The 25,001-nt window shown below is 51.6% G+C and overlaps 1 protein-coding gene across 2 annotated transcripts in view; it reads left to right on the top strand.

Moving 5' to 3' along the window:
* The first annotated feature begins 7 nt into the window (after positions 1–7).
* TMCC2 (transmembrane and coiled-coil domain family 2) overlaps positions 8–25,001 on the top strand; it is a 36,572-nt gene continuing 11,578 nt past the window's right edge. Inside the window, exons 1-2 of one of the 2 annotated variants that reach the window (XM_024751017.1) lie at positions 8–593; positions 12,164–12,694. In XM_024751017.1, the coding sequence (XP_024606785.1) occupies positions 387–593; positions 12,164–12,694 (738 nt within the window). In that variant the 5' untranslated portion in view covers positions 8–386. Of the gene's footprint in view, positions 594–12,163; positions 12,695–24,315; positions 24,536–25,001 lie in introns of those variants that run through there. The other variant, XM_024751019.1, reaches the window with a different exon arrangement.

Here is a 25,001-nt window from a genome sequence, read left to right as displayed (position 1 = left end):
GCCGCCGGGAGGGATGCGCTGTGCCGCCCAGCTCCCCTCCGCCCGGCCCTTGCCCTGAAGCAGAAAGTTTGGGGGCTGGGGGCTATCTCCTCCCGCTCCAATGACTGCCCAAGGACTCCTGCTGCCCAGCCTCGATTGTGATCTGTCTCCGCTCCCCAGGTCGTAATGAACTATTCCAAGCTGTAACCAAGGCTCCCCTCCTCTCCCCTCTCTCACCCTCCTTTAAAAAGGTTTATTTTTTTAATTCAAGAAATTGTGATCCGCCGACTCCCCTCCTCGTTAATAATTTAGACCCCGAGCCTCGTTTCTGAGTGTAAGAGGGGGTGCGGTCTCCCCCAAGAAGGCGCGCTGGAAGGACAGATTCCCCTTGCCGACCCACATACACCATGAAGAGGTGCAAATCGGACGAGCTGCAGCAACAACAGGGTGAGGAGGATGGAGCTGGGCTGGAAGATGCAGCTTGCCACCTGCCGGGCGCGGACCTCCGGCCTGGGGAGGCCACGGGTGCTAACTCTGCTGGCGGGCCAACTTCGGATGCGGGCGCTGCCGCGGCGCCCAACCCGGGTCCCCGAAGCAAGCCTCCCGATTTAAAGGTGAGCGCAGACCCTCCCCTTACGAGTCCAGCCGGCGACTTAGCTTTCCCCGCCCCACGCAGAAGTGCTTTAACAGGATAAAAGTGATGGGGAAGCCAGGCAAAGGTCAGAGAGAATGAGCAGATGTTGGGCCAGACCCTGTGCTGGACGTCAGGTACCATTTGTGCCTCTTTCTTTCAGCTTATTTCGGGCCTCTGTGTTCCTCATTATTCAGCAGACATTCTAGTGACTTAGGCATCCGAGATTGTTTGAATAATGTGTGTGAAGTGCTGTTCGCAGACAAAGGGCTGGAGAAATCCAAGATGCTAACTAAAAAGTTGACATCACTTTCCCTCCTGTAAAATGGCAGGGGAAGACAATGACAGCGTGGGAGCCCAAGCAAAAGACCGTTAGTTTCTTTTGCTGAATTCGTTTCCTCCTTTGGGGACCTTCCTGGAGTGAAGCTCAGTTTGTCCATCTGTGAAAGGGGAGTGTGGGTTTCTTGCCGTTAGGTGGAGCCAGAGGTTAAGCTAGTGCTTGGAGATCCCTGCCCGCTTGCTAAACCAACCCCAGCGTGGAGAACTGACAGGTGGCCGCTTGGTGCTTAAGGCTGGTTTGGGGCCTCGGTTCAAGTTGCACACACGCAGAGCCGGCATTTAGAACCAGGATCCGAAAGAGGCGATTGCATGCAGCTGGGAGTCCTTTATTTTCCAGCCTGAGGTTACCGAGACAATTATTGAGCTGTATTGGATGTCTCTATATTAATTAAAACAGCAGGTGTGATAAATAATGCACCTTGGCTGGAGCTGCCACAGGGACTGCAGGCTCAGGCTTCTCCAGCCAGCTCACTACAGTGGTGAGAGAGATGTCAGCCCAAGGAAGGAGCTTAGATGCATCGGAGATTGATGCCTGGGGTCATTTTCTCCAGAGAGGGTGCAAGGTCTTAGCTAGGGGAGCAAAAGGACTCCGTCCGTTATGTTAAATAAAGCCTGTATCCTATGGCAGCAGCCACTAAGGAGCTCACCAGAATAAACCAATGACATTCCTCGTTTGGCCTGAGCGGCACAGAGTCAGGAAGTTTAGAGCGCAGGTGAGTGTGCTCTTACCTGTGTGTTACCTGTCTGTGTTTCTTGGGGAGGGGTGAGAAGGTGACTGCTACCTCCATGTGTGTACTTTAAAAATTTGTGGTAGTTATTGGAATGTGACCTCTGGTTTTGCTGCTGTCCTTTTCAGAGTTTTGGGGCTAGCCTTATGTCTAAGATGAGCTCCACTGGGTAGGCTGTGCGCAGGAAGTCCTTGGTACCTGGCACACCTGCCACTTCTGAGCCCACCCTGTGTGGTCAGGAGGTGTGGTTCCTGTTTTAACTGAGATGGTGAAGGAAAAGAGCTGCTCTTAATGCTGATGTGGGGAGGGGGCCAGCCTTCTGCTGCAGACTTCATCTTCATTCTGGGCCGATCCAGATGGGTCTGGCCAGCGAACCCTGATTCCTTGACCAGGTGGGATTCTCACGCTGAGTCCACGAGCAGCAACCTTGGAAACTCCCCGACTCTTCAGCTCAGGCAGCACTGGAAACGGCCAGCTCCATTCATTCCCCCAGCTGCCTTCGTGAGGGAAGGTGGACTGGTTGTGGTATGGGGCTGCAGTGTCTTTGTCTCTGTAGATAAAGCTGCTTAAAGAAGCTCGTTCATCTCCACCCTCTTATACTCCCTCTCTTTTTCTCTCTCTCTCTCTTTTTTTTTTTTTTGTGACACTCTCATTCTGGTTGGGGCAGACATAGCAACAACTCTACATTTGATGTTAAATGCTGACTTTCCCCAAACCAAAATTGAGATCAGGTGTGAGAAAAGATGTTGTCCTTCCAAGTTATCCTCCACCCCCACCAGAAAGCATATCACCGAGGTGACCACCACCGCCATGTGGACCCAGGCTGGCAGCCCAGAGAAAACCTAGCTGCTGCCTGCTCAGTGGGAGCACAGGGAGACAATCAGGGCCTTTTCCTGTTTATCTCTGTCTGCTTTATCACGTGTTTACAGCGTAGGGACTTCAGAACCAGGCATGAACTTGGGGGCTGTCGCAATTTGATTTGCTCTGTGATCTCAGGCACATCACTCAACTTTTCTGAGCCTTTTTCTGGGGGAAAGGGACCAGGAATGTTGAAGTGTGTCCAAACTTGTTTACCAGTGCTGGCACAGTTTTCCAATGATGGAAAAATTCCATCTTTGGCTCTAGCACTGGGTAGAAGCTAACTTGTTTTAGATTTGATGGTGGTACCAAAACGGGGTAAGTTTGATTTTTAACACACCCCCTGTCTCATACCTGTGTTTGGCCTGGAGCAACCAGCAGTTCTGGCTTGCTTTTGTTTTCATTTTAAACTTTGGAGATAGGAACTTTTGGTCCCTTAAGTCCCACTTCTGTTTTCTTGTGACAGCTCCAGGCATTGTGATGGATTAGGTGCAATGGAGGAAATCCTCTTGAGAAAAAAGGGGGAAAAAAAAAAGGCTTTGTGTGAAGCACCTCCGAGGAAGTTGTGCAGAGGGAGAGGAGAGAATTTTGGTCTGAATGTGCCCTAGCTAGTGGCAGCCAGAGCTTTCAGGGACTCCCGTGGTCTCCCTCCATGGTCCTTCAGTGTTGTGGAGAACCTCACTGTAAATTTCTCCTATGGTGGCCCGGGATCCGTGATTATGGGGTGGGGGGGGACCAGTGAAAAGAAGGAAAAATAATTAAGCAGCAATCTTAAAGGAGCACTCATAAAACTGTAACTGTGTGCAGGTACTTTGGGGGCCTTCTCAGCTACTCCACACGTTTGATGTGACGTTCAGGGGTGATCTCAGCAGACGCTCCTGCAACAGAAGCCCAACAATTCAGAGTCACATCCCCTGCCCCCTGTGGCTTGGATTCCTGTTGAACCACTTGAGTTCATGTCTTGATTCATTTGTGATCATTATCCAGTCCTTTGCTGCTGCCAGGTTCCTTGTTAATTGGGAGGAGATGCTAGATTGCTGGTCACAGAGAGTGTCGGCTGACCAAAAGTACACCAAGATTTTCCGGCAAGTAAATGCAGTACCAGCGAGAGTGGGAGTGGGAGGGGCTCAGGGAAAAACTGCAGAAAGAGACACGAAGCACACGTTCCTGTTAAAAATACAGCATGTGGTAGATGTTGCTGAGGCCTGGGATGAGTGGCTAAGCACGAGAGTCAGCTGGCTCTGTCCTGATGCCTCTTAGAATCCCGAGGGCAGGGGAGGAAATCGCAGACCTCTCCACCTCTCCCCAGCCTTTCCTGAAAGGAAGGCTCTGGGTTTGCTGGCTGGAGGCCTTCCCCTAGACTTCCCCTGAGGTTCTCTTTCCCCTCACAAAAGCCCCTGCAAACAATTTCTCCAGGGATTTCTGAACCATACTAATATTTTTTCCTGGAAGAAGAAGGGGGTGCTCTGAGTTGCACCATTCCAGTCCTGGTTCGAAGTGCTTTTTGTTTTTAATTTTTATGTATGTATTTATTTATTTTTGGCTGCACTGGGTCTTCGTTGCTGCGCGCGGGCTCTCTCTAGTTGTGGTGAGCGGGGGCTACTCTTCGTTGCGGTGCGCGGGCTTCTCATTGAGGTGGCTCCTCTTGTTGCAGAGCACGGGCTCTAGTCACGCGGGCTTCAGTAGTTGTGGCACACAGGCTTAGTTGCTCCGCGGCATGTGGGATCTTCCCGGACCAGGGCTCGAACCTGTGTTACCTGCATTGGCAGGTGGATTCTTAACTACTGCACCACCAGGGAAGCCCCTTGAAGTGCTTTTGACTCAGGACTCATTTGGGTTCTTTCGTCCACACCATTCACTGGTCTTCCTGTCTGCTCAGAGTGAAGAGCGATTAGAAACCAAAGAGCTGAGGGAAAGTCGCAACTGAATCCTGTATGATTCTCCTTGCTGGCTCGCAGCCTGTGCTGATCACAGATGCGCCTGATGCCCCTTGTTCGTTCAGCGGTCCAATAGAGAGCCTGCCGGCAAGGGGTTCATGGGTTATCAGATACTGATGCCTTCAGCGGGGAAGGCATGTTTTAAATTGTGAAACACGACATCCACGTAAAAGTATCTGAAAACATATGTACCCCTTAAATAACAACAGCAAAACAGACACCCCGTCTACCTACCACCCAAATTAAGAGAGAGAACATTGACATTCCCAAGAAGCCCCTGCTTATTTTTCTCTTCTTTTATTTATTTATTTTTAAGGCCCAGGGTTTTAGCAAAATTAATGGGCCTCAGTTTCTCCACTTTTTCAATGGAGAAGACAGGCGACTTCATGGGAATGCGGGCGGGATGGAGGGTTGTGTGTGCTCTGGGACCCTGGGGAAGGGTTCCGACGGTAGGGCAGGGCTCTATGTGGCCTTGCTGCGTCATGAGGCCCCCAGCTCTCCTTCAGAAGTGATATGTTCAGGTGTGAAGATTCCCACAGTCTCAGGTGGGAGCAGGACCCCTGGGAGAGGTTTCCTCAGGGGAGGTAGGATTGCGGTAGACCTAAGCACAAGGAAATGGGAAATCAGTTCTTTGGCAGCAGGCGCTGCCTCTGCCTCCAGGCGAACAGGGTGAAGCACTTGCAGGGAAGTCATCCATTGAAGCACATGTAAGTTTGAGGGTGCTTCGAGCATCACTGATGGAATCAGAAACATACGGGGTTCATCAGAAGAGGTGCACTCAGAGCAAGTTTTAAAGGGTGGAGACGTTAATTACCAAAGAAGAGGAGGGCACTTTCTAAGTGGGGGAAGTGAAAGGGCAAGTGCCAGGTCCCTTGTAAGGTCAGTGCCCTTTTTTGACTGGACAGCAGTTCCCCAGCCCTGTAAATAGTCAGGGACAGTGGAGGGTGGTGAAGAATGCAGAGGGTGCCTGTTTTTGTCCCACCTGGACCTAATATGAGGAGGGCAGAGGGTCCTAAGGCCTGGGTTGTCCCTCTCCTACCCCCTCTGCCATCAGGAATTTTCAGAGCAGCGCTGGATATGGGCTTGGGAGGAGGAATTGGTGGCCGATGGGAAAGCATGTGGTGAATGAAGCTGTCTGTTCTCCTGCCACATGTTGGGTTCTAGATGAATTCCCAGCTGCCCTTGTTCCAGTGGGAACTGTCGTGCAGGCTCGGCATTTACAGAAGGTGCTGCTTTTTGTGTATTTAATTGTCTTAACTGCCAATCCCATTAAGAATCTCTCCGTCAACAAGGAATTGAAACATTTGATAGGACCTGAATTTGGGGTTGAAGTTTTAAAAAAGTGTGGGTGTCAGGAGCTGGGGGAAAAATCTCAGGTGGCTTCTCAGTGGTGGTCTTGAAGGCCAACTCAAAATTCATGCCTATTTACATCTCTCCTCTAAGAAAGACATCTCGCTTTGAAATGCTCATGGATGAGGAGGGTGCATTCTTAGAATGAGGCCATTACTGGACAGGGTCCACCTTTATCAGCCAAACACTTAAGCCTCTCTGCATGTTGAAAAGTTAAAACAAAGCTGTTGAGGGATTGCAGTTATGTTTTGTGATTGTGTGAGAAAGACAATATTTGACTTTTCAAACCAAATGGCTAAAAGCTTCCTTATTCCAGCCAAGCTGGCTGAATGATGTCCACCTGGAAAACAAAGCTGGCTGTGAGAACATTAAGCCTTGACCTAAGCCACTTGTGAGGACAGTAAACACATTCAGGCTCCTGGGTCTGTGTTCATCTTTTTTTTTTTTTTTTTTTTTTTTTTTTTTGGGGCGGGGGGCCTTCCTCTCTGGGGCCCCCTCCTGTCCCCTGCATCGGCAGGTGGACTCTCAACCACTGCGCCACCAGGGAAGCCCTGTGTTCATCTTTTTCCAGGCAATTACTAAGATGATAGACTGAGACGAGGTTTTAACTGCAGCAGGAGGGATCTGGGTTAGACACAAAAAACTGTGTGAATGAGCATTTTAAATCTTTGGAAAAGATAGTTGTCTAAGGATTAAGTCGCCTTTTTAAGATGGTCTTGTAGATGCACACAGTTTCCACTCAGAAAATAATTAAGTAGCAACGGCCATGTTTGTGTTAAGGTCTCTCCCCCTACTATTGGGGCCACAAAGATAATAGATGTTATAGCTCCTGCCCTCCATTTGCTCATGGAGGAGTCCATCCAGAAGCAGGTGAAAAGTTGGATAACAGTTTGGCAGAGCCGTGTCACGAGGCAGGACATGATTAATTGCGAGATGAGTGGTGCAGATGACGAGTTCAGAGCAGGAGTTCAGAGCAGGGTGGTGAGGTCGCTTTAGACCGGCATGGTCAGACAGGGCTGTATGGGGCGGGGGGCAGTGAACGGGGTGTAGGATAAGAGGCAGAGAGAGGGCACACCGCGAAGATAACTTTAATCAGAATCTTTTAGGACTTCCCTGGCGGTCCAGTGGTTAAGACTTCACCTTCCAGTGAGGTGGGTGTGGGTTCAATTCCTGGTTGGGGAGCTAAGATTCCCACATGCCTCGCGGCCAAAAAACCAAAACATAAAACGGAAGCAAGGGCTTCCCTGGTGGTGCAGTGGTTGAGAGTCCGCCTGCCAATGCAGGGGACAGGGGTTCGTGCCGCGGTCCGGGAAGATCCCACATGCCGCGGAGCGGCTGGGCCCGTGAGCCATGGCCGCTGAGCCTGCGCGTCCGGAGCCTGTGCTCCGCAACGGGAGAGGCCACAGCAGTGAGAGGCCCGCGTACCGCAAAAAAAACCCCAAAAAAACGGAAGCAATACTGTAACAAATTCAATAAAGATTTAAAAAATGGTCCACATCAAAAAAAATCATTAAAAAAAAATCTTTTATGCTGATAAAAGTTGAGCCGATTCTGCCTTAAGATCCGCTGCATGAGGTCACCTTGCCTGACTTGCACTGGCTCAGGCAGAATTCTCTGAGCCTAAAGGAATGAGGAATTAAAATAAAATTGAGAATGGGGAAATCACTTGCCCCTGAGTTGAGATCTGTTTGTTTAATGTCAGCTGGGATGCTGGGGAAGAAAAAAATGCTTCCAAAAATCTTTCATCACTGTGTTTCTAAGAGAAACAGTTGCAGCCGCTCACTCTTCATCATTGTGGCCATCAGCGCCAAACCTGGGGTGGCAGTTCCTCTCCTGCTCCAACCCCAGGCTCCCCACCCAAGGCCTCCTACGGGCAATTGAAGACTTCTGCAATCCACTTTGTATCTCCAGAGTAGGACTCTGTGGGTTTTTTACAGCGATTAGCTCTCTAATGCTGGCCCTGTTTCCATAGAGACCCTATAAATAGAGGAACGTTGGCGACCTAGGCTTGCTAAGGCTCACGGTAACCCAATCACCCCCTGAACCCTCCCAGCCGGACCTGTGGTGGGGCAGAGGGAGTTTCAAACCCAGGCAGGAGGAGGGGATGTGCAGTCAGCTCTGCGGTCAGCTGCCAGGTGGGATAATTAACTCTAGGTTAGTGTCACTTTTAAAGATCCTTTCAGCTCTAATGGGAGTTGTTAAGAACACAGGGACTTGGAGGAATTAGAAACTGCTTTTGGCTATTTTAAACCAGATGGTGCCAAAGCCACTGCACCCCGAAGCATTTTACTTTTGACCTCATGCAGCTGTGTTTGCAGCTTTTGGAGCAGACTTCCCCTTTGGGGGACCCACACCCAGGGAGGAAAGGGGATGAAGCCTAACTGTTCAGAGACCACAGCCTTCTCAGGAAGGATCTTTCGGAAACCATCTAGTCTACCCTTTCTTCCTGAGACGATGATGGCACTCCAAGGAGATGGCGCCCTTTCTGCGCTTTAAGATAGTTCAGGGAAAGACAGCAAACTTCTGTCATTTACCTCCTCAGGTAGAGGCACCTGGCCTCAAGATGCTCTCCATTCTGCCTTGCTTCTGGCCTCTGGGCAGTTCTGGGACAGCCCTTGCTTGTTCTCATGGATCAGGAGAGCTGTTTGTGTCTCATCTCTAGCTCTGAAACGTCTCAGCTCTCTTTTCCTAATAAATACATGGCTTCATTTGGCCACCAAAATGGTTTCTGGCAGCTGGGGAAAAGCAATAGTCAATGTGGAGAAGCAAGTGACATTTAGTAGCTGGAACCTGTTAGTCAGAGCAGGTGGTGCTTTCTGCCGCGTTGGTGGCTGAGTTCCCTCAAGCTAGTCACCATGGTTTTCCTCATTTCCAAAACTTGTGGCTGGTTATGTGTATGTGCTGGTTTCTTTTTCTTTCTTTCTTTTTTTTTTTGAACACTTACTCACCGTGTTATGTCAAAACTCCTTAACTCTCTCCTCCCTGACACCCACATGCAGAAACAGCCCAGCCCATGTCTTATAAGTGAGGAAAAACCCCTGCATTTGGTGCCATCTCTCTCCCCCCATTATTCTTTGTCTTCTTTTTTATTCTTTTCCCTCATCTCTACCATAGACTTTAGCAGACTCCTCAGCGCTGCTGGGGCAAAGGTCCCGGGGTCACCCTGGCTTTCCTTTACTTGCAGAACAGATGGGAAGGTGGGAAAGGAAAACCCACACTGGTTACAGGTCTTGCCCCAGTCCTACAATGTGGCACGGGAAGATTCACCGCTGCAGTTCAGGGGGCGGAACCCCCCGTGGCCCAGGCATTTTTGTTTTGTTTTGATCCTGCCTGTGATACTGTTCTGGGACACATGTAAATACTGTATCTGCTTTAGTCTCGGAATCAGTGTGTGAGCCAGTGAAGGTAACTTAGACTAGAAGTTGGAGATTCTTCTGTGTGACTGGGATGAGCCCCTTAACTGTGCTGTGCTTCAAGTTTCTTCATCTGCAAAATGAAGACACTGATGCTCTGTGACATCCTGCCTCCTGGGGTTAGGCTAGTGTCAGGTTAGAGTGACAGCATACATTGGAAAGCACTTTGAAAAATGCTGTTGTATGATATTAAAAGTAATTTGACCAAGGATTTTAGGATTCAAAGCAGTATAGCAGACAGTGGTGGCTGCTGTCCCCAGCGCCTGCCCCCTTCTCCTGGGGCTCAGGGAGAGGAAATGCCTTGGGACTCTGGTGCCGTCTTTTGAAGGGAACCCTGTATCTGAGTGGATGTGGAAGAGGGGCCTCAGTGTTGGAGAAACTAGGCTAGGAGTGGTGGGGAGAGGAGAAAGAGGCTTGGAATAGAATGCTAGAAAGACAATTTGTAATATGGAATGTGACCATTTGGCAGAAGTTGCTGGGCAAATGCCAGAGCCAGCTGGCCCCATCTACAATGCCTGGAGGATGGTCTGCTATCAGCTTGGGCCCAACGAGGAGGAGGGTGTCCTGGCCTGTCCCTGGTCCAGAGGCTGCAGGATCCGGCCATTTCCAAGTCCGGTGGAGTACACTCCTCAGTCCGGCCTGCCTTGGACGTGGTGGTTTTACCCTGAGCAGACTCTGCTTCAGGCTGGCCCCGAGGAGATGGTAGTTCCCATCGGGAGACCTGGCACTGTGAAACCTAGCATCTGCTGGGCTGCCCCGGGATTAAATTCTTGAGAAGGAGTAATGGTCACCTTAATTTCCTCACCTAAAAATGGAAAAGTTGCTGCTGTTGCCTTTATTAGTTTCTGGGAAAATCAAGTGAGAGAATGCCCGAGAAAGAGCATATTGAAAACTGTAAACCGTTAGTTCACGGTGAGCTGTGATGATATAACTTATCTGGCCTATAAAATGGGTTGTACAAGGGCCCCACCTACTTTGAGGATTGTGGGGCTACTCAGACGAGTTGAAAACTGAAAATCCTGCACTTTGACGTAATCCGCGATGGTGTGCGTTGTTTTTGACATCAGATGGAAGCGCAGCTTACATCTTAACAGTAGTGTCTGCACAAACCGCGCTGAGGTGTAAAGTTAACAGTGAGAGTGGGGTCAGCTGACTCAGAAGATCTGAGGATGCTTTTCTCCTTGGTGTCTGCATGGTTCAAGTTTTCTGCTCTGTGAGTTTGTTTCTAGAAAAAAAAGAAAAGCCAGTACTTGTAATCCTTGGCAAGGTTTCGTAGATGACCGAGGCTGCCTCCTGAGGTGATGAGTTGTTTCTTACAGATGAAGACATTGAACCCCATGTGGCTGGGTTCTGAGTTTCCCTCTCAGGAGTTACAGAGTGGGCGTTCTCACCTGGTCCTCAAAGTCCCACCCCTCCGCCTGTTGGCTCTGAGGCTTTCTGCCGAGGGTTCGGCTCCACCACATGAGCCGACCCCCTGACAGAAGCAGCTGTCTGGAGTTATCCCACACGTTGCCTCGCCCTGGCCGGGTGGTTGGGCCACCTCTCGCTGAGCAGTGCTACCTGGGGAGCAGGTGGAACATCTCAGCGGCAGAGCTAAGAGGGAAGGCTGGGGCCAGTGCAGCACTGGGCTCCAGAGCCCCTTTGGTTTGTTCCAGTCTGAGTGGAAAGACACTGAGACTGTATTCTGATTGTATTCTAAAGAAGTGGTCACGTTACCAACCGCACTACAAGGTATGCCCATTGAGGTAGTTTATTTACTTTTTTAACATTTACCAGTTTATTATACAGGATACAGATGAACAGCCAGATGAAGAGGCACATACGGTGAGGTTTGGAAGGTCTTGAGTACAGGAGTTTCTCGGGCCCTTGGACTGGGTTGTGTCACCCTCCTGGCATGTGGAAGTATTCACCAACTCAGAAGCTTCAGTAAAATTTATTTTACTGCTATGTCAGGAATGAGATTGGCTATAAATAAGAGGAAATTATTCTAGAGTTGTACAGATAAAGATAGACTTGTTTATTTCATGAACCAAGAATCCCAGCGTAGTCATTCACAGCTGGGTTGGTGATTCCATAAGGCCTTCAAGTTCCCAGGCCTGTTGTTGGGGGCTTTACCATCTGTGTGTAGGTCTTCATCGTCGTGCCAGTTACTTGCAGTCGCAAGACGGCTGCTGCATCTCCGGGCGTTACCTCCACGTTCCAGATGGGAAAAGTAAAAAGGGCTAGTACCTTTATTAGGTAAGCAAAAGTTTCCCCAGAAATGCTCACCTTGCTTTTCATTGGCCCAAACTATGTCACGTGTCTACTCCTAGCTGCAAGGGGGTCTGATGAAGCAAGAATTTTTAGCATGGCACAATAAGGCCATGCAATTTGGAAAGAAAGAAAGGAGAATAGTTATTGGTAGGTCATTAGCAATATCTGCTACGATTGTATAACCTGATTGTATGACCCTGATTTTCCCAGGGAGTGTTGCAGTGAGGCGTCTTTGGAAATGGATGCTTGGTGGGCCAAAAGAGCATCTGGAGGAAGGACCTAATTGGAAGGAGAAAGGGACTAGGGGATGGAGGGAGAATCGGTCCAGAGGGATAAACCTCATGAACCAAGTGCTGCCCGCATGTGCCACTGAGCCCCAGACTATAGCCACAAGGATAGCATGACCAGTAATCCTGAACCATGTGTGGATTTGGAATGTCCTGTGGGAAGCCATACAGGTACATTTCTTTGTGAATGAGAGGAATTGGTCTGGGTTGCCACCTTTCTGCAAGGTGACCTTTAAGGCATGACAGGACATTCACGGGGATCTTCCAGATTCAGATGGCTGTAGGAGCTACACTCTTATCCCAGGAAGGGACCCCTCACCTCTGCCCGCAACCGACTAGGCATTTGAGAGCTTTCCGCTCACCAGATTCTTCATGTTTCCTCCTTAAGAAAATCCAGCAGCTCTCAGAGGGCTCCATGTTTGGCCACGGCTTCAAGCACCTGTTCCACGGCCGCCGCCGGTCACGGGAGAGGGAGCACCCGACGTCTCAGGATTCCCAGCAGCAGCATCAGCAGGGCATGTCCGACCATGACTCCCCGGACGAGAAGGAGCGCTCCCCGGAGATGCACCGCGTCTCCTACGCCATGTCCCTGCACGACCTGCCCGCCAGGCCCACTGCCTTCAACCGCGTGCTGCAGCAGATCCGCTCCCGGCCCTCCATCAAGCGGGGTGCTAGCCTGCACAGCAGCAGTGGGGGTGGCGGCAGCGGGGGCAGTAGCCGGCGCACCAAGAGCAGCTCCCTGGAGCCTCAGCGTGGCAGCCCCCACCTGCTGCGCAAGGCCCCCCAGGACAGCAGCCTGGCCGCCATCCTGCACCAGCACCAGTGCCGCCCCCGGTCTTCTTCCACCACTGACACGTCCCTGCTGCTGGCTGACGGTGGCAACCTCTTGGCCGAGGAGGCCGAGGGTCTCAGCGACAAGGTGAGGCGGGGCAAGAGGAGGGCCTTCCGGGTCGGGGCTACTCAAGAGGCAGGAGCCACCTGCGCAGGGGCCTCTGGCCTTGAGGACCTGAGCTGGGGCCTGGCCTGGTGGGTGTGGACACGCTGCCATCTGCAGAGCTGTGTGTCTCGTTGAAGGAGCCAGAGATAGGACAAGCCAAAAGCAAGAGATGATCCCCGAAAGGCTGATTTTTGTTCGTTTGGGGATTTGTTTTTGAAAATTATCTTTTGCTCAGGCTGATAGTAATTTTGGTTTGTTTTCCTTAAACATGCTCTCAAGAGGTGATACGTGCAGTGGTTGAGAGCACAGTCTAGCATCAACCCTGGTTCTGCCATTTACTGCCTGAGTCACTTAATTTTTTTGTACTTCAGTTTTCCCAGTTGGCGATGGGGATAATAATAGTAGAACTGCTCTAGGATTAAATGGGTTCATATACGTCAAATACTTGGAATGGAGCCTGGTGCGGTATGGTTTTTAATATTGTTACCAACCAAAGAAGATAGAGGAGGAATCCACAAAGGGCTGTTTGGTAAGGAGAAAATCTAGTTTGGTACTTTCTGAATCTCTATATTCATTCTTTTATTCATATAATAAGTATTGATATTTCTTGCCTACTTGTTATGTGCTATAAGAACGAATAAGCCGGAGGTACTGTTCTCACTGAAAAGAGGGGAGACAGACTGGTGAATGGACAAGATAGGGTGATGAGGCTGTGTTGAGGATATGGGAGCTTGTTGGAAAAGACCTTCTAGAGGAAGCCATCGAGCTGAATCTTGAAGAAGGAGTATAATTTAGCCAGAGAATTGGGAGGAAGGGTGGGGGGAGGAACCGTATAGTGTGTACAAAGGCGAGCGAGCTGATGCCAGGGACTACCCGGGGTTCATTGTCTTTGGAGCGTCCAGTGCTTTTGGGGGCTGACAGGTAGGTAGAGGTTAGATCACAAAAGGCCTTGCCATGTTGAGTCTGAGGTAGTGTGAAGTTATCAAAGGGTGTTAGGCAGGAAAATGGCAGGAGGAGGTCCCTTTGGGTCTTAGTGTAGACAGTAGGTTAGGAAGGGGGACAGGAATGGAGTCAAATAAACCGTTATTGGAGCTATTGCCGGAGTCTAGGCTTCAGCAGTGAGGATGGAAAGTCAGAGATAAATTCAGAAGACCTTTGGCAGTTCTCATCGATAGTATAGGCGAGAAAGTGGACATGGAAGACGAAGGAAGAGTAGAGGAGGACTCTAGTTTCCTGGCTTAGCAACTTTAGGAATGGGACATTCTTTAGTTGAGGAAACACAGAGGGAGCATGTTTTGGGAGGCAAGTGATGCATTCACTTTTGGACATGTTGAGTTGTGGGTGCCTTTGAGAGCTGTCCATCTAAAGAGCACCAACTGGGGGAGAAGTCTGGGCTGGGGCGAGCACTCTGGGAGCCAGTACTGAGCTTGAAATCCTGGGTGCGGATGAGACGGTTGAAGGGCATGTGTCGAGGGGGCTGAGACCAAGGACAGAGACGACGTATAAGGGGCAGAGCAGCCAGGTCTGAAAGAGTGAACCTGGAGAGAAATGATGCCGAAGTATAAGGAGAAAGGAGTTTAAGGAGGGAGGAAGTAAGTATTCAACAGAGTGAAATGCAGCAGGAGTGACAGGTCAGATCTGGATTTGGAAATGTACGTAGATAGTATCAAGCAGTGGGGGTCATTGATAACTGTGGCAAGTAACCAGTTTTAGTAGATTGAGGAGATGGTGGAAGTGGAGGGTCAGCTCTTCCGGGGAGGAGAAAGGAGGCCAATATTCGTTGAGGCAGTCTGGTTTTTGTTAGTTTTTAAAAGATGTGCAGGGAGGGCTACAGATCACTAGTAGGCCAGGAAAAGGGCTTTTGACTTTTTTCTCTAGTGAGATGAGAAGTCATTAGGTTTTGTACAGATGAGTGACACCCTTGAAGAAGACCGCTCGGGCTGCTGTGCGGAGACTAGGCTATGAGCCACAGTGTGAGCAGGGAGTCTGGCTAGAAGCTGTTGGAAGCCTCCAGGGGTGAGGTGGCAGGGGCTTGCTGCAGGGTGAGAGTGGGGGAAGTGGCTGGATTCTGGATTTGCTTCAGAGATCAAGCTACAAAGGTTCCTGATGGATGTGGGGCACAACAGAAGGGGAGCAGGCAGCGATGGCTTACAGGTTTTTGGCCTGTCAGCTGGAAAAAAGAAATTGCCATTAACTGAGTTGGGGAAGACAGCACATGGACCAGATATCTGGAGGGGCTGTGGGGCAGCAATAAGAGCTAGTCTTTGGACATGTTACGTTTGAGATGGTTGTTGAACATCCACACGGAGAGGCCAAATAAGCAGTCAGATGTTGGAGTCTGGAGTCTTGGGAAGAAACCCAGGCTGGAGGCAGACACTTGGGGGTTGTCAGCATATAGAGAGTATTTAAAACGATGGCACTGGACCATCTGCAAGCTTAGTTTCAACTGCAGAGAAGTCTGTGCTAAGAGTGAGATCTGGATGTGTCAGCTAAAAGGGAAACGTGGCCTTGTGGAGGGAAGGGAGACCCAGAGGGACCCACAGGGTGAGCCAGTTGTTCAGCCCTTAATGAGCAAGTTTTTTTTTTTTTTTTTTGGCCACATAGCCTGGCTTGTGGGGTGTTAGTTCCCTGACCAGGGATTGAATCCGGGCCACGGCAGTGAAAGGTGCCGAGCCCTAACCACTGGACTGCAGGGAATTCTCAGTGAGCAAGTATTTTGTTTGCAGCAGCTGCCAAGCCCGCCTCTCACTGCTGAGTCAGCGGATACATTTTAAAAGTCAAGTTAGTACAGTCCTGTCAAGCCAGGGTCTCTGGTCCTAGAGCTGTTTAGCCAGGGGGGAGAATGGGAACCTTGTAGTCTTGAGGCTGTGCGAGCGGGTGCGCGGTGGGCACTTTCGGAGGCTGGTGAGGGGATGTTGATGTTCGCTGACTGGGAATGCAGGGGGGAGGGGGTGGGGAGCCCATCCGCTGGGGAGCTTCTCTGCAGGCTCCTGTTTGGTCTTTACACCGCCCCCACCGTATCCAGGAGGTGACAGGGGCAGGGTTCTGTTCTTGTTGCTGGTGGAAGACAGGCCAGGAGACTCTTGGGTGAGCATGCTGGGGGAAGGGTCCCTGGGTTCAGGCTGGGAATGGGGAAAATGGTTATTCCTATGACTGTTTTATATCCTTATTTAGAAATTTCAACTTTCCGAAGCTTTGTCATACATATACTCCCCGGTTACTCCTAATAACATCCGTGTGAAGTTGTCAGAGCACGTACTGTTATCTCCATGTTACACATGAGCAGACTGAGGCCTATAGGAATCAGGAAGCCACTTGCTTAAGGGCACCCAGCCAGTTCATGGCAGAGAGGAGACTAGACCCCATGTTTCTAGCATGTCCACAAGGCCAGACTGAGATCTGAAGTCACTAAAACCACCAGGGACCATTTTATGCAATTTCCATCATGAGCGGGTTGCCTCAGCCCAAGGACGGTGGTTTTATCTCTTGGTTGCAATTTCCCCTTGGGTTATACATCCTTTCTGATCTGGCGCTGTCCCCCCAGGGATGGCCGTGGCCCTGGGGGATGCTGAGAAGAGGGGGTGCCTCCATGTCCTGAGGAAGGGGGTCTTCCAGCCATCAGTAAACCCTGCATGGTCAGCTGACTCCCCCAAACCCAGAGGCCGTTGGCTGGTGTGATAAGCTGGTTCCACCCTGGTCTCTGGGCATGAATAGAAGGGATTCTTCTCTCTCTAGTAAACATAGCCCCACATGCTCTCTGCAAGCTCCCTGGTGATTACTAACATCTATTTTTAATTCATAAGCCTCCCCCACTACCCACACCCCTTGCCATTGTTTAGAGCTTAGCAGCTGACTTTCAGACCAGAGCCGGCCCTATCAGGGGTTGAATTACTGAAACACCCGGGAGGCAGCTAAAGTTCCTTAGCTGTCCGGTGAGGCTCACCCCGGGCCCCTCCCTAAGAAAGTAGGGGGCGGGGGCCTGGAGCCCCACGGAGAGCAGGGGTGCAGCAGAGGCACAGAGAAGCGTTCAGAGTCCCAGGAAGCGGCTCAGTCTTAGTGATGTTTTTCGCCTGTCATTTGTTCCCTCCAGATCTACTTGGTTGTCTTCAAGGTTGTGTCTTAAATGATTCCCCTTTCAAAACAAAAACAGATTGTCATCTCAACCTTGCCATTCTGCTTTCTACTGTTTGTGTGACACTGAGCAAGGTAACCACTCTCTGTCTTATATCTATAAAGTGGAAAAATTAAGTCATCATTATTGGTGCCCTGGGGCATCGGCAGGTAAATAGAGAATGCAGGTGACATCTGGGTTCCCCATCTGTGTGTGGCCTTAACCTCTGGAAATCTGGGCCCTGGAGTTTTCAGCAGGGACCACTGGTTATATGTGCAGTGGCAGAGGAATTGGACCTCCTGGTTCCTCAGCAGATGAGTCTCACCCCCCTTCCCGGTCTCTCTTTTACTGAGCAGCAGTTCCTAGAAGACGTAGTGTACGCTCAGGAAAATCTAGCAACTCTTCTGTCCTGCCTTGATAACCTGCTCCCAGACTTTCAGAGAGTGGATTCGCCCCTGCAGGGGTCAGAGGCTTGTTTTCCCTTTCTCCCACGTTTGGCTTGGTCATTGATTCGCTCTTGGCCTTGTTCAAAAGCTCTCTGCAGCTGTCGCCGCATTCAGAAGGCTTGCGCAAGGTGCTCCAGCCGGAGGGTCTTGGGAGAGGAAGAGTGCAGGAGTGCTGAGTTCACAGCCAGCTCTACCAGCCTGGCCCCTGACCTTGCCCTGGTCATCCTTCCCCGTCTGTGCAGTGTGGCTGGTCCCCAGAGGATGAGGAGCAGCGTGGGTTGCGGTGGTGGGAGCCTGAAGCTCACAGAGGATGTCCAGAGCCTCAGGAGACCAGCACGGAGTGCTCAGTGGCAGGAGGACTTTACCGACAGGCCAGCCTGCTGCCCCCTGGCTTCGAGGGTAGGCAGGGCCGGAGAGAGGACCAGGTGCTGAGGGGTGAGGGGGAGACTGTGGAGATGATGCCACGATGGTCGCTTCCCCGTGGCCTCATGGAGGTGTTATCTCCAGGCCCCAGATGGGGAGAGCAGGGACGTTCCGCTCATCACGTAAACCAGAGCAGACTCTGGACAGCCTGTCCTGTACACTCCCCCGCCGGATTTCTCCAACAACAAGATTTCTCCTCTGCCCTAATAAATAAGGGGCATAAATAAGCACCCCTGTTTACTCTGAGGAATGGCAGGTGAGGGGCTGCCCTTAGCCCGAGGCTCTTGCCAAGAAGACAGATGCTGGCAGGTGTCGAGGAGCCTGGTTTTTTTTATGTCTGGAAGCCTACCGGTTCAGAGGTGGGTGGGGCCAGCTCTGCTGAGAGAGGTTTCCAAACAGGTTCTCTCGGCAGCTGGGGGAGGCTGGACCGTCCATCTGTGAGGCCTCCTGATGTGTCTGAGCTTGTTGCCCAGGTTCCGTGGGAGGCCGACGGGGCCCTGTCCGGCTGGCCCATCGGCCTGTCCCCACAAACGCATCCACCTTTAGAGCTGCGTTACACTCTTTCCGTTCAGTCGCTCGTGTACATGCGCCGGTCTGTGCCAGCCTGGACTCACACCCAGTGGCTGGGGAGGACAGCTGCCTTCTCTGTTCCCCTCTTCCACCCTCTCTCATCCCCTCTTCCCTTCTCTCTTCCTCTGTGTGGAAGGGCTCCTTAGGCAGAGGGGCAGCCAGCCCAGCGGCCTCAGGAGGGCCTCCCAAGGCAGTGCCCACGCTGCCAGCCGCCCACCAGGCCAAGGCAGGGCAGCTCTGTGCTTCGCCATGAGCTGCTGCTCCCTGTCTCAGTGATTAAAAGCCCCTGTTGCCCAGTATATCTGAGGTACCTGGTGAGTTAAGTTCTTCCTTTAGTCCGATTTGAGTTCCTCATGTTCAGGTGAAGCCACCTTGCTTTTTAGGGGTCCTGTCCAATCAGGAGAGGGGCCGAAGAAATGACTCTGCCCCTTACCTAAAGCTCTGACACCAGAGATCATGAACAGCGGAGCCTCTTGACTTTAGAGCAGGGTTTTGGACTCAGTTGCCCCAGCAGGCAGCTGGCCTCTGGAACTAGCCTTTATTTGTCTTTTCCCTACTGACATCCATGACTTTCTTTCTAGATAGAAAGTACCCAGTGCTCTCCGGATTAGCTCTGGCTTCTGGGAGTACAAAATTCCCCTAGGTACAGGGGGTGAAGTTAGATACCGTCCAAGTTACCTATCAAGACCTGATGTCATGCCTTCTCTACCCACCTGACTCTAAGCACAACCCCGGGGGTGGGGGGTGTGTGTGAGATGTTACCAGCCCAGACACGGGTGGGAGACACCAGTCAGGCCCCCAGCCTTCCCGCCAGGAGCCTCAGCCCCCTCAGACACGCCCCGGTGGAAGGTGTGCTCGAGGTTTGGGTGATAACAGAGCTGATAAAAGCAGCAAGACAAGCTGTCTGTCATCCATTCCAGATGACAAGGAGCCAGCGCTGGTGATGTGGGCATGGGTCCTGGCAGCTAGCACAGGTCTCCCCAGCCACCAGGCACATTCCTCTCTGGATTCACCACATCCCTGAGATGTGAAACGTGACCCTGGTCTCTTCTGGTGCCAGATGAGGCAATGGAAATACAGTATCACTTACCTGATCCCTGCTCTGCTTCTTTCTTTTCACAGGCACAGTTTGGGCTTTCTCTATGCACCACAGGGCAGAGGACTCTGAAACAGGAGCAGTGATGAGTGCACACACCCCACTGCATTCCTTCTAGGCTCCTAGGGAACCGAGGGCTCCCCTGAACTGCAGTGAGGACTGGAGGCAGTGAGCAAAGTTCCTGGGAACAGAAGCCTTCTCTGACCTCCCTTCTCTCTCCAGTGGCAGGCGCTGGGGTGTTGCAGGCAGCTTGTCTGACTGTTCTTTGCCTCCAGCCCTCCCGCCGCCCCAGCTCCTGCGCCCACATCCTCTGCATCCTGAGTCTGATGCCCCTGATTCTTTTGTCCCTTTGACCTTCCTCCAAGTCTGGATTTGGGGAGTGTGCTCACTTCAGGTACCCCACCACCGGGACCCCAGAGCTGGGCCAGTATCCATAGCTAGTGAATAATTCAGCATGATCCGCAGAAGCTAAATCAGATCCTAAGTGATACTGTGACCAGGAGGCCTCCTTTGGGTGGCCGGAAAGGCGAACCCTGCCCTGGAAAGAAAAGTGCTCTGTAATATTAACTTCATTATATAAGGTTTCTTTGCTGCCTGAGAAGGCAGCTTCAGACCCAAATATTATCTGGGTGCCATGCCTGTCTACTGGCTCCTCAAGGGTTCAGGGCATTGTGGACACCCCCAGGCCATGCCAACCATGGCCTTTGACGTGTCCGTTTGAGCCCATCGGGCAGCATGCTGCAGTTTGCAGACCGCTTTGCTTTCACATACATTTCTCGTTGAATCACGTCAGCTCATGGTAAGCTCTGAGCCCTTGAGTCAGCAGGATGCCCTAAGGGTTCTATGTTTCAGTCCTCTGCTTTTAGAAGGGAGTCATTCTACATTATTCTTGGCAGATAGGGTGGGGTGGAGGGCGCTTTGCTTCCTAAAAACTGCCCAAAAAGGAGACACTGCTTCCTCTCTGGGTCACTTTCTCCCAGGCCTGTTCCCAATGTCGCCTCCCCCAGGGAAATAGAGTGGCTATAGAAGGCATGGAAATTGTCCCTCTTTCCTACCCAGCTGGCACCAGATTTGATTTTCCTAAAAGGGACCTAGGTGTGGTCCTCTCCACTGCCCGGCGTCTGGCTCACGACCATGAACTCTGTAACAGGAGTGTCCGTGGCATTAGACAGGCCGAGGACCCATGGGCGAAAGAGATGGCCTCCTCCCTCCCCGGAAGCAGCTGCAAGGTGGTGTGGTGTGTGCACGCCCCGCAGCGCTCTCTACTCTGGCCTTTCCTGTCTGCTCTTCCAGCTCATGTGGCTGAGCCTCTCCACATGCTCCTAGGAAATGCGCCCACCTTAGTCGCTCTAGTTCACCCTGAAGAAGATGGCCCTTCCTCCTGTGTGTCCCCAGAGGGAAGCCGGGCTCTTTGGTGACATGAGTTTCTAAGAAAATGCACCAACTGGCTGGCTCTAAGAGTGAGTGTTAGGGGAGGGACCTCTGAGTACTGACCAGTTCCCAAACCCCCATTTCCAAGAGGTGAGCGTTGGGGCAGCTGCCAGCCTTTCATGGAGGAATGCTAACTGGGAGATTTTCACAGCACATTTGGAGCCTGAAATTTTTTGAAGACATCACCTTGTATTTGAAGCTACTAAATTTAGCTGCTCTTCAGCATTAGTCTTTGCTCCTGAAGCCTATGACTTCTCAGGTTTCCCACCCTTCAGAATGAGTGTGTGTGTGTGTGAGTGTGTGTGTGTGTGTGTGCTTCCCCCCACCCAGGAGAAAGAAAAATAAGATTTTTTTAAAGAATGTGTGTTGTGGGGGGTGGGTGTGGGGACCTGAAGAGTAATAACAATGGCAAAGGAAGAGACAAGAAAAAACTTAATATTTAAGAGTATTAAAGAAAGAAGGGGCACTGCATGAAAACGAGGGGAAGAGGAAGAAAAAACTAAATTAAGGGGAACCCGGGGAAAGAGAGGGCTGAAACCTGCTGGGCATGCAGAGGAGAGCCTGGCGTTCAGGACCTGGGCTTCCTTCAGGGTCCAGGCTTCCTTCCGGGGTCCCCTTCCAGGATGATGGGAGCCCGTCTGTCGCCCTGGACTCAGGGTAACTTGCGAGAGCGGAAAGAGGGTGGCCGGAGACGCCTGCCTCGGCTCAGCTGCCTGAGCCTGCGAAGGGCCAGCAACTGCCCTGTCCCCCTGCTCAGATGGAGCCTGTCTCTGCCAGGCCAAAGAGGAGGTGGCAGGGCAGCCAGGACTTGCTAGGAAGCATACTTGGTGGCAGTTACCCAGCAGCACTTCTCTTTGCACAAGGCCAGTTGCTTGGTGGCTAATGTCTTTCCATAGCCTGTCGCTTTAGTGCAGCTGCAGGTCTTCCTGTGTCCACCTGCCACTCTCAACTTTGCTCCGTATGTAGCTACTTTTTGGCTTTTTCTGTCCCAGGCGGAGTCTTCCAGGCACCTCCTAGAATAACTGTGGTCTGTGTGTGTGTGCGTGTGTGTGCGTGTGTGTGTGTGTGTACATACGCATGTGAAGGAGCCTCAGGACTAGTCATTTCTTTCTCTCTTTTTTTTTTAACATCCTTATTGGAGTATAATTGCTCTACAATGATGTGTTAGTTTCTACTTTATAACAAAGTGAATCAGCCATACATATACATATGTCCCCATATCTCCTCCCTCTTGCATCTCCCTCCCACCCTCCCTATCCCATCCCTCTAGGTTGTCAGAAAGCACCAAGCTGATCTCCCTGTGCTATGCGGCTGCTTCCCACTAGCTATCTGTTTTACATTTGGTAGTGTATATATGGACATGCTACTCTCTCACCTCATCCCAGCTTACCCTTCCCCCTCCCCATGTCCTCAAGTCCATTCTCTATGTCTGCGTCTTTATTCCTGTCCTGCCCCTAGGTTCTTCAGAACCTTTTTTTTTTTTTTTTAGATTCCATATATATGTGTTAGCATACGGTATTTGTTTTTCTCTTTCTGACTTACTTCACTCTTTATGACAGACTCTAGGTCCATCCACCTCACTACAGATAACTCAATTTCGTTTCTTTTTATGGCTGAGTAATATTCCATTGTATATATGGACACTTAGGTTGCTTCCGTGTCCTGGCTATTGTAAATAGAGCTGCAATGAACATAGGGATGCATGTGTCTTTTTGAATTATGGTTTTCTCAGGGTATATGCCCAGGAGTGGGATTGCTGGGTCTTTAGTCATGTATTTCAATAAAACCTATGATGTGTCAGGCATTTTTACTCATGTTCCCATTTGATCTTCCCCTCTCTACAGCCCTGGGAAATACGGATCATGTGTATGATTTTGCAGCTGAGCTGCAGAGAATCTCCAGGGCTCAGCTCACCCACCCTCTCCTCCAGCTCCGGATGCCACCGGTCTCATCCCTGAGGCCTTTTTCTCCAGACTGCTGCTTTGTGGGTGCTGCCGCCTCCTCTTGCAGTTGTGAAGAGGCGTGTACAGGGCCTGTGGAGGCCGCATTGCTAGCGAGTGGTGGGGTGAGGAGTCACAGCAGGCCTTCTGACCCGAGCCCTCTGCCGTGGGCCGAAAGGTGTAACCTGCCCCCAGGGAGCGAGGTGTCTTCCTGCAACACACTCCTCTCCTGCCAGGGCTTTCCAAGCCCCCCCTCCCTTCACGCAGCCCTCCCAGTGCAGTGGTAGACACTGAGTCACAGAGCCTGTGCTCACGCGACCAAGCTCCCATAGCAGGTATGGAGCTGAGACCCACACCCTGGTCATCACCTTTTCCACCACGTCATGGCACCTTGGGCTCCTGCTTCCCACCCCCAGGGCAGGAAGCTCTGCATCCTTGGCAGATTTGGGAACGTTTCAGACATGTTAAGACAAGAACATACTCTGGAGGAAAAGGGACCTCTCTGCTGCTGGTTTGCCTGGCAGACATCCCCCTGGTTCCTGTTTGTCCCTTTTCTCTCAGCAGACTAATGGCTCACCCTGAGCGCCACCCCGCTTTTTCCTGCTCTTCCGTTATTGTGCTGATGGGTGAGTTGTCCCTGGAGGGGAGCCGAACCCTCCCATTAGGGAGACGCCAGATACCACTTCAGGGTCATCTCAGTGGTGCGGTGAGGCCTCGAAGGAACCTCTTCGTGGTGCTTCTGAGCCTTCATGATCCTGGGCAGCTGGGGAGTGAGACCTTGTGAGGTGTCATGAGAGCCCCAGGGCTCGGCTTACTCAGCCCCCTCCTTGCCTCTGGGCTTCTGCTGCTACTGCCTTCTCCTTTTTCTCCTCCCCGCACCACCCCCCCCAGTTTTGCTTGGAAGAAAAGTTTACATATGTTAGCTTGGCGGAGCCTAGAAGGGGGTGGGGGGCAGAGGAGGGATGTCTTGAGTGTGAGAAGACCAGGCTGCCTCCGTGGCTACCTAGGACAGACTACAGTAGCTGGACTGCCTTCCATCTCAGCTCAGTGGGATAGATCAGGCAGTCATCTACAGACGTCAATACCAGGGAGGGTCAGTCTTACGCTAGACACAGTGAAGGGCCAGGATATAGTTGAGATCCGATCCCTGCCTTCCTGGGATCATTAAGACTTAAGACTTGTTTATGCAAGAGGAACAGTGCACATGCCCAAAGCATGAAGAAAAAAATCAAGTGCCGTAGGCGGGAGGTCATTTACAGGTGTGGGAAGCTGCCGGAAGTGTCCCTGACCCCACATGGCCCTGACTGCTTATGCTCGAGCCAGCCCCACAACTTGGGACCTCAGTGTTGTGCCCTTGCTAAGCCCCTGTCCTCACAGACCCCAAGTGATTGCCACCACAAATGTTTGTAAAGTTTCCATGAGCCTAGGGTGTGGGGACTTCTGCTCTTGGTGTTCTGGCTGAGGGCCCTGGCATTGGGCCCTAGAGATAGCACTGGGCCCTTATCTCCGTGCACCTTCTTGAATTTGGGCCGCCCCGTCAGCGTGATCCATGCCGATCCTTAATATTTAAGCCCTGAGTCTCTCACCAGGCTCAGGTGGGTGCAGAATCTGCGTCGTCTTTGGTGATTCTGCTGTGAGAAACTGCCCTTAGAGAGGCCCAGCAGATCCCTGAACTCTGCTGGCCACCCCGGCACCCTCCTTACAGCTAGCTCTCCGCAACTGTGGGTCTCTCGCCCCCTCTGCTGGCCGCTCACGGGATTTCTTGCTGGGACTGTCAAGATGAAGTCCAAGGAGGAAGAGACGGCTGTGAGTTTGCCATCCATGTTTTATCTTGGGTGTTTTTGCTGGGGGGTGGTGGAGGGGGGGTGTGACGAATGGGAAGTAGAAGCTAGCGGGGAAGTAGCTGGCAGCGGTGTCCAGAGCAGAAAGTCGATTTCTAGGATCTCAGAGAAGAGGAAATCCCCTGGTGAGGCTGGCTACTGTCTGCTTCCTCCAGGCAGTTATTAGAGTAGGGAGGAAGCCTTGGGAGTGATGGTGCCTTCAGCCTGTGGGCAGGGCAGCGGGGAAAGAGGCAGAAGACTGCAGGCTGAGCTGGCTGTGTTAGCATCTGCCAAGGAGTCCCCTCCAGGCTCCAGCCTTTTTGGCTTTGAAGAGCTTGCCTCCATCCTGGAAGCCTGGCTAGGAGGTCCACTTCTGTTCTGAGGCTGAAGAAGGGAGTTGATGGGACTGTGCCTGTTTGTAAGAGGGGCTTCTGACGGTGAGAGGCACTTGT

Source organism: Neophocaena asiaeorientalis, unplaced genomic scaffold (assembly GCF_003031525.2).
Source record: "Neophocaena asiaeorientalis asiaeorientalis breed wild unplaced genomic scaffold, Neophocaena_asiaeorientalis_V1.1 scaffold67, whole genome shotgun sequence".
Lineage (NCBI taxonomy): Eukaryota > Metazoa > Chordata > Mammalia > Artiodactyla > Phocoenidae > Neophocaena > Neophocaena asiaeorientalis.
Note: the sequence above shows the minus strand (reverse complement) of the source record. Positions and strands in the feature narration are given on the sequence as shown.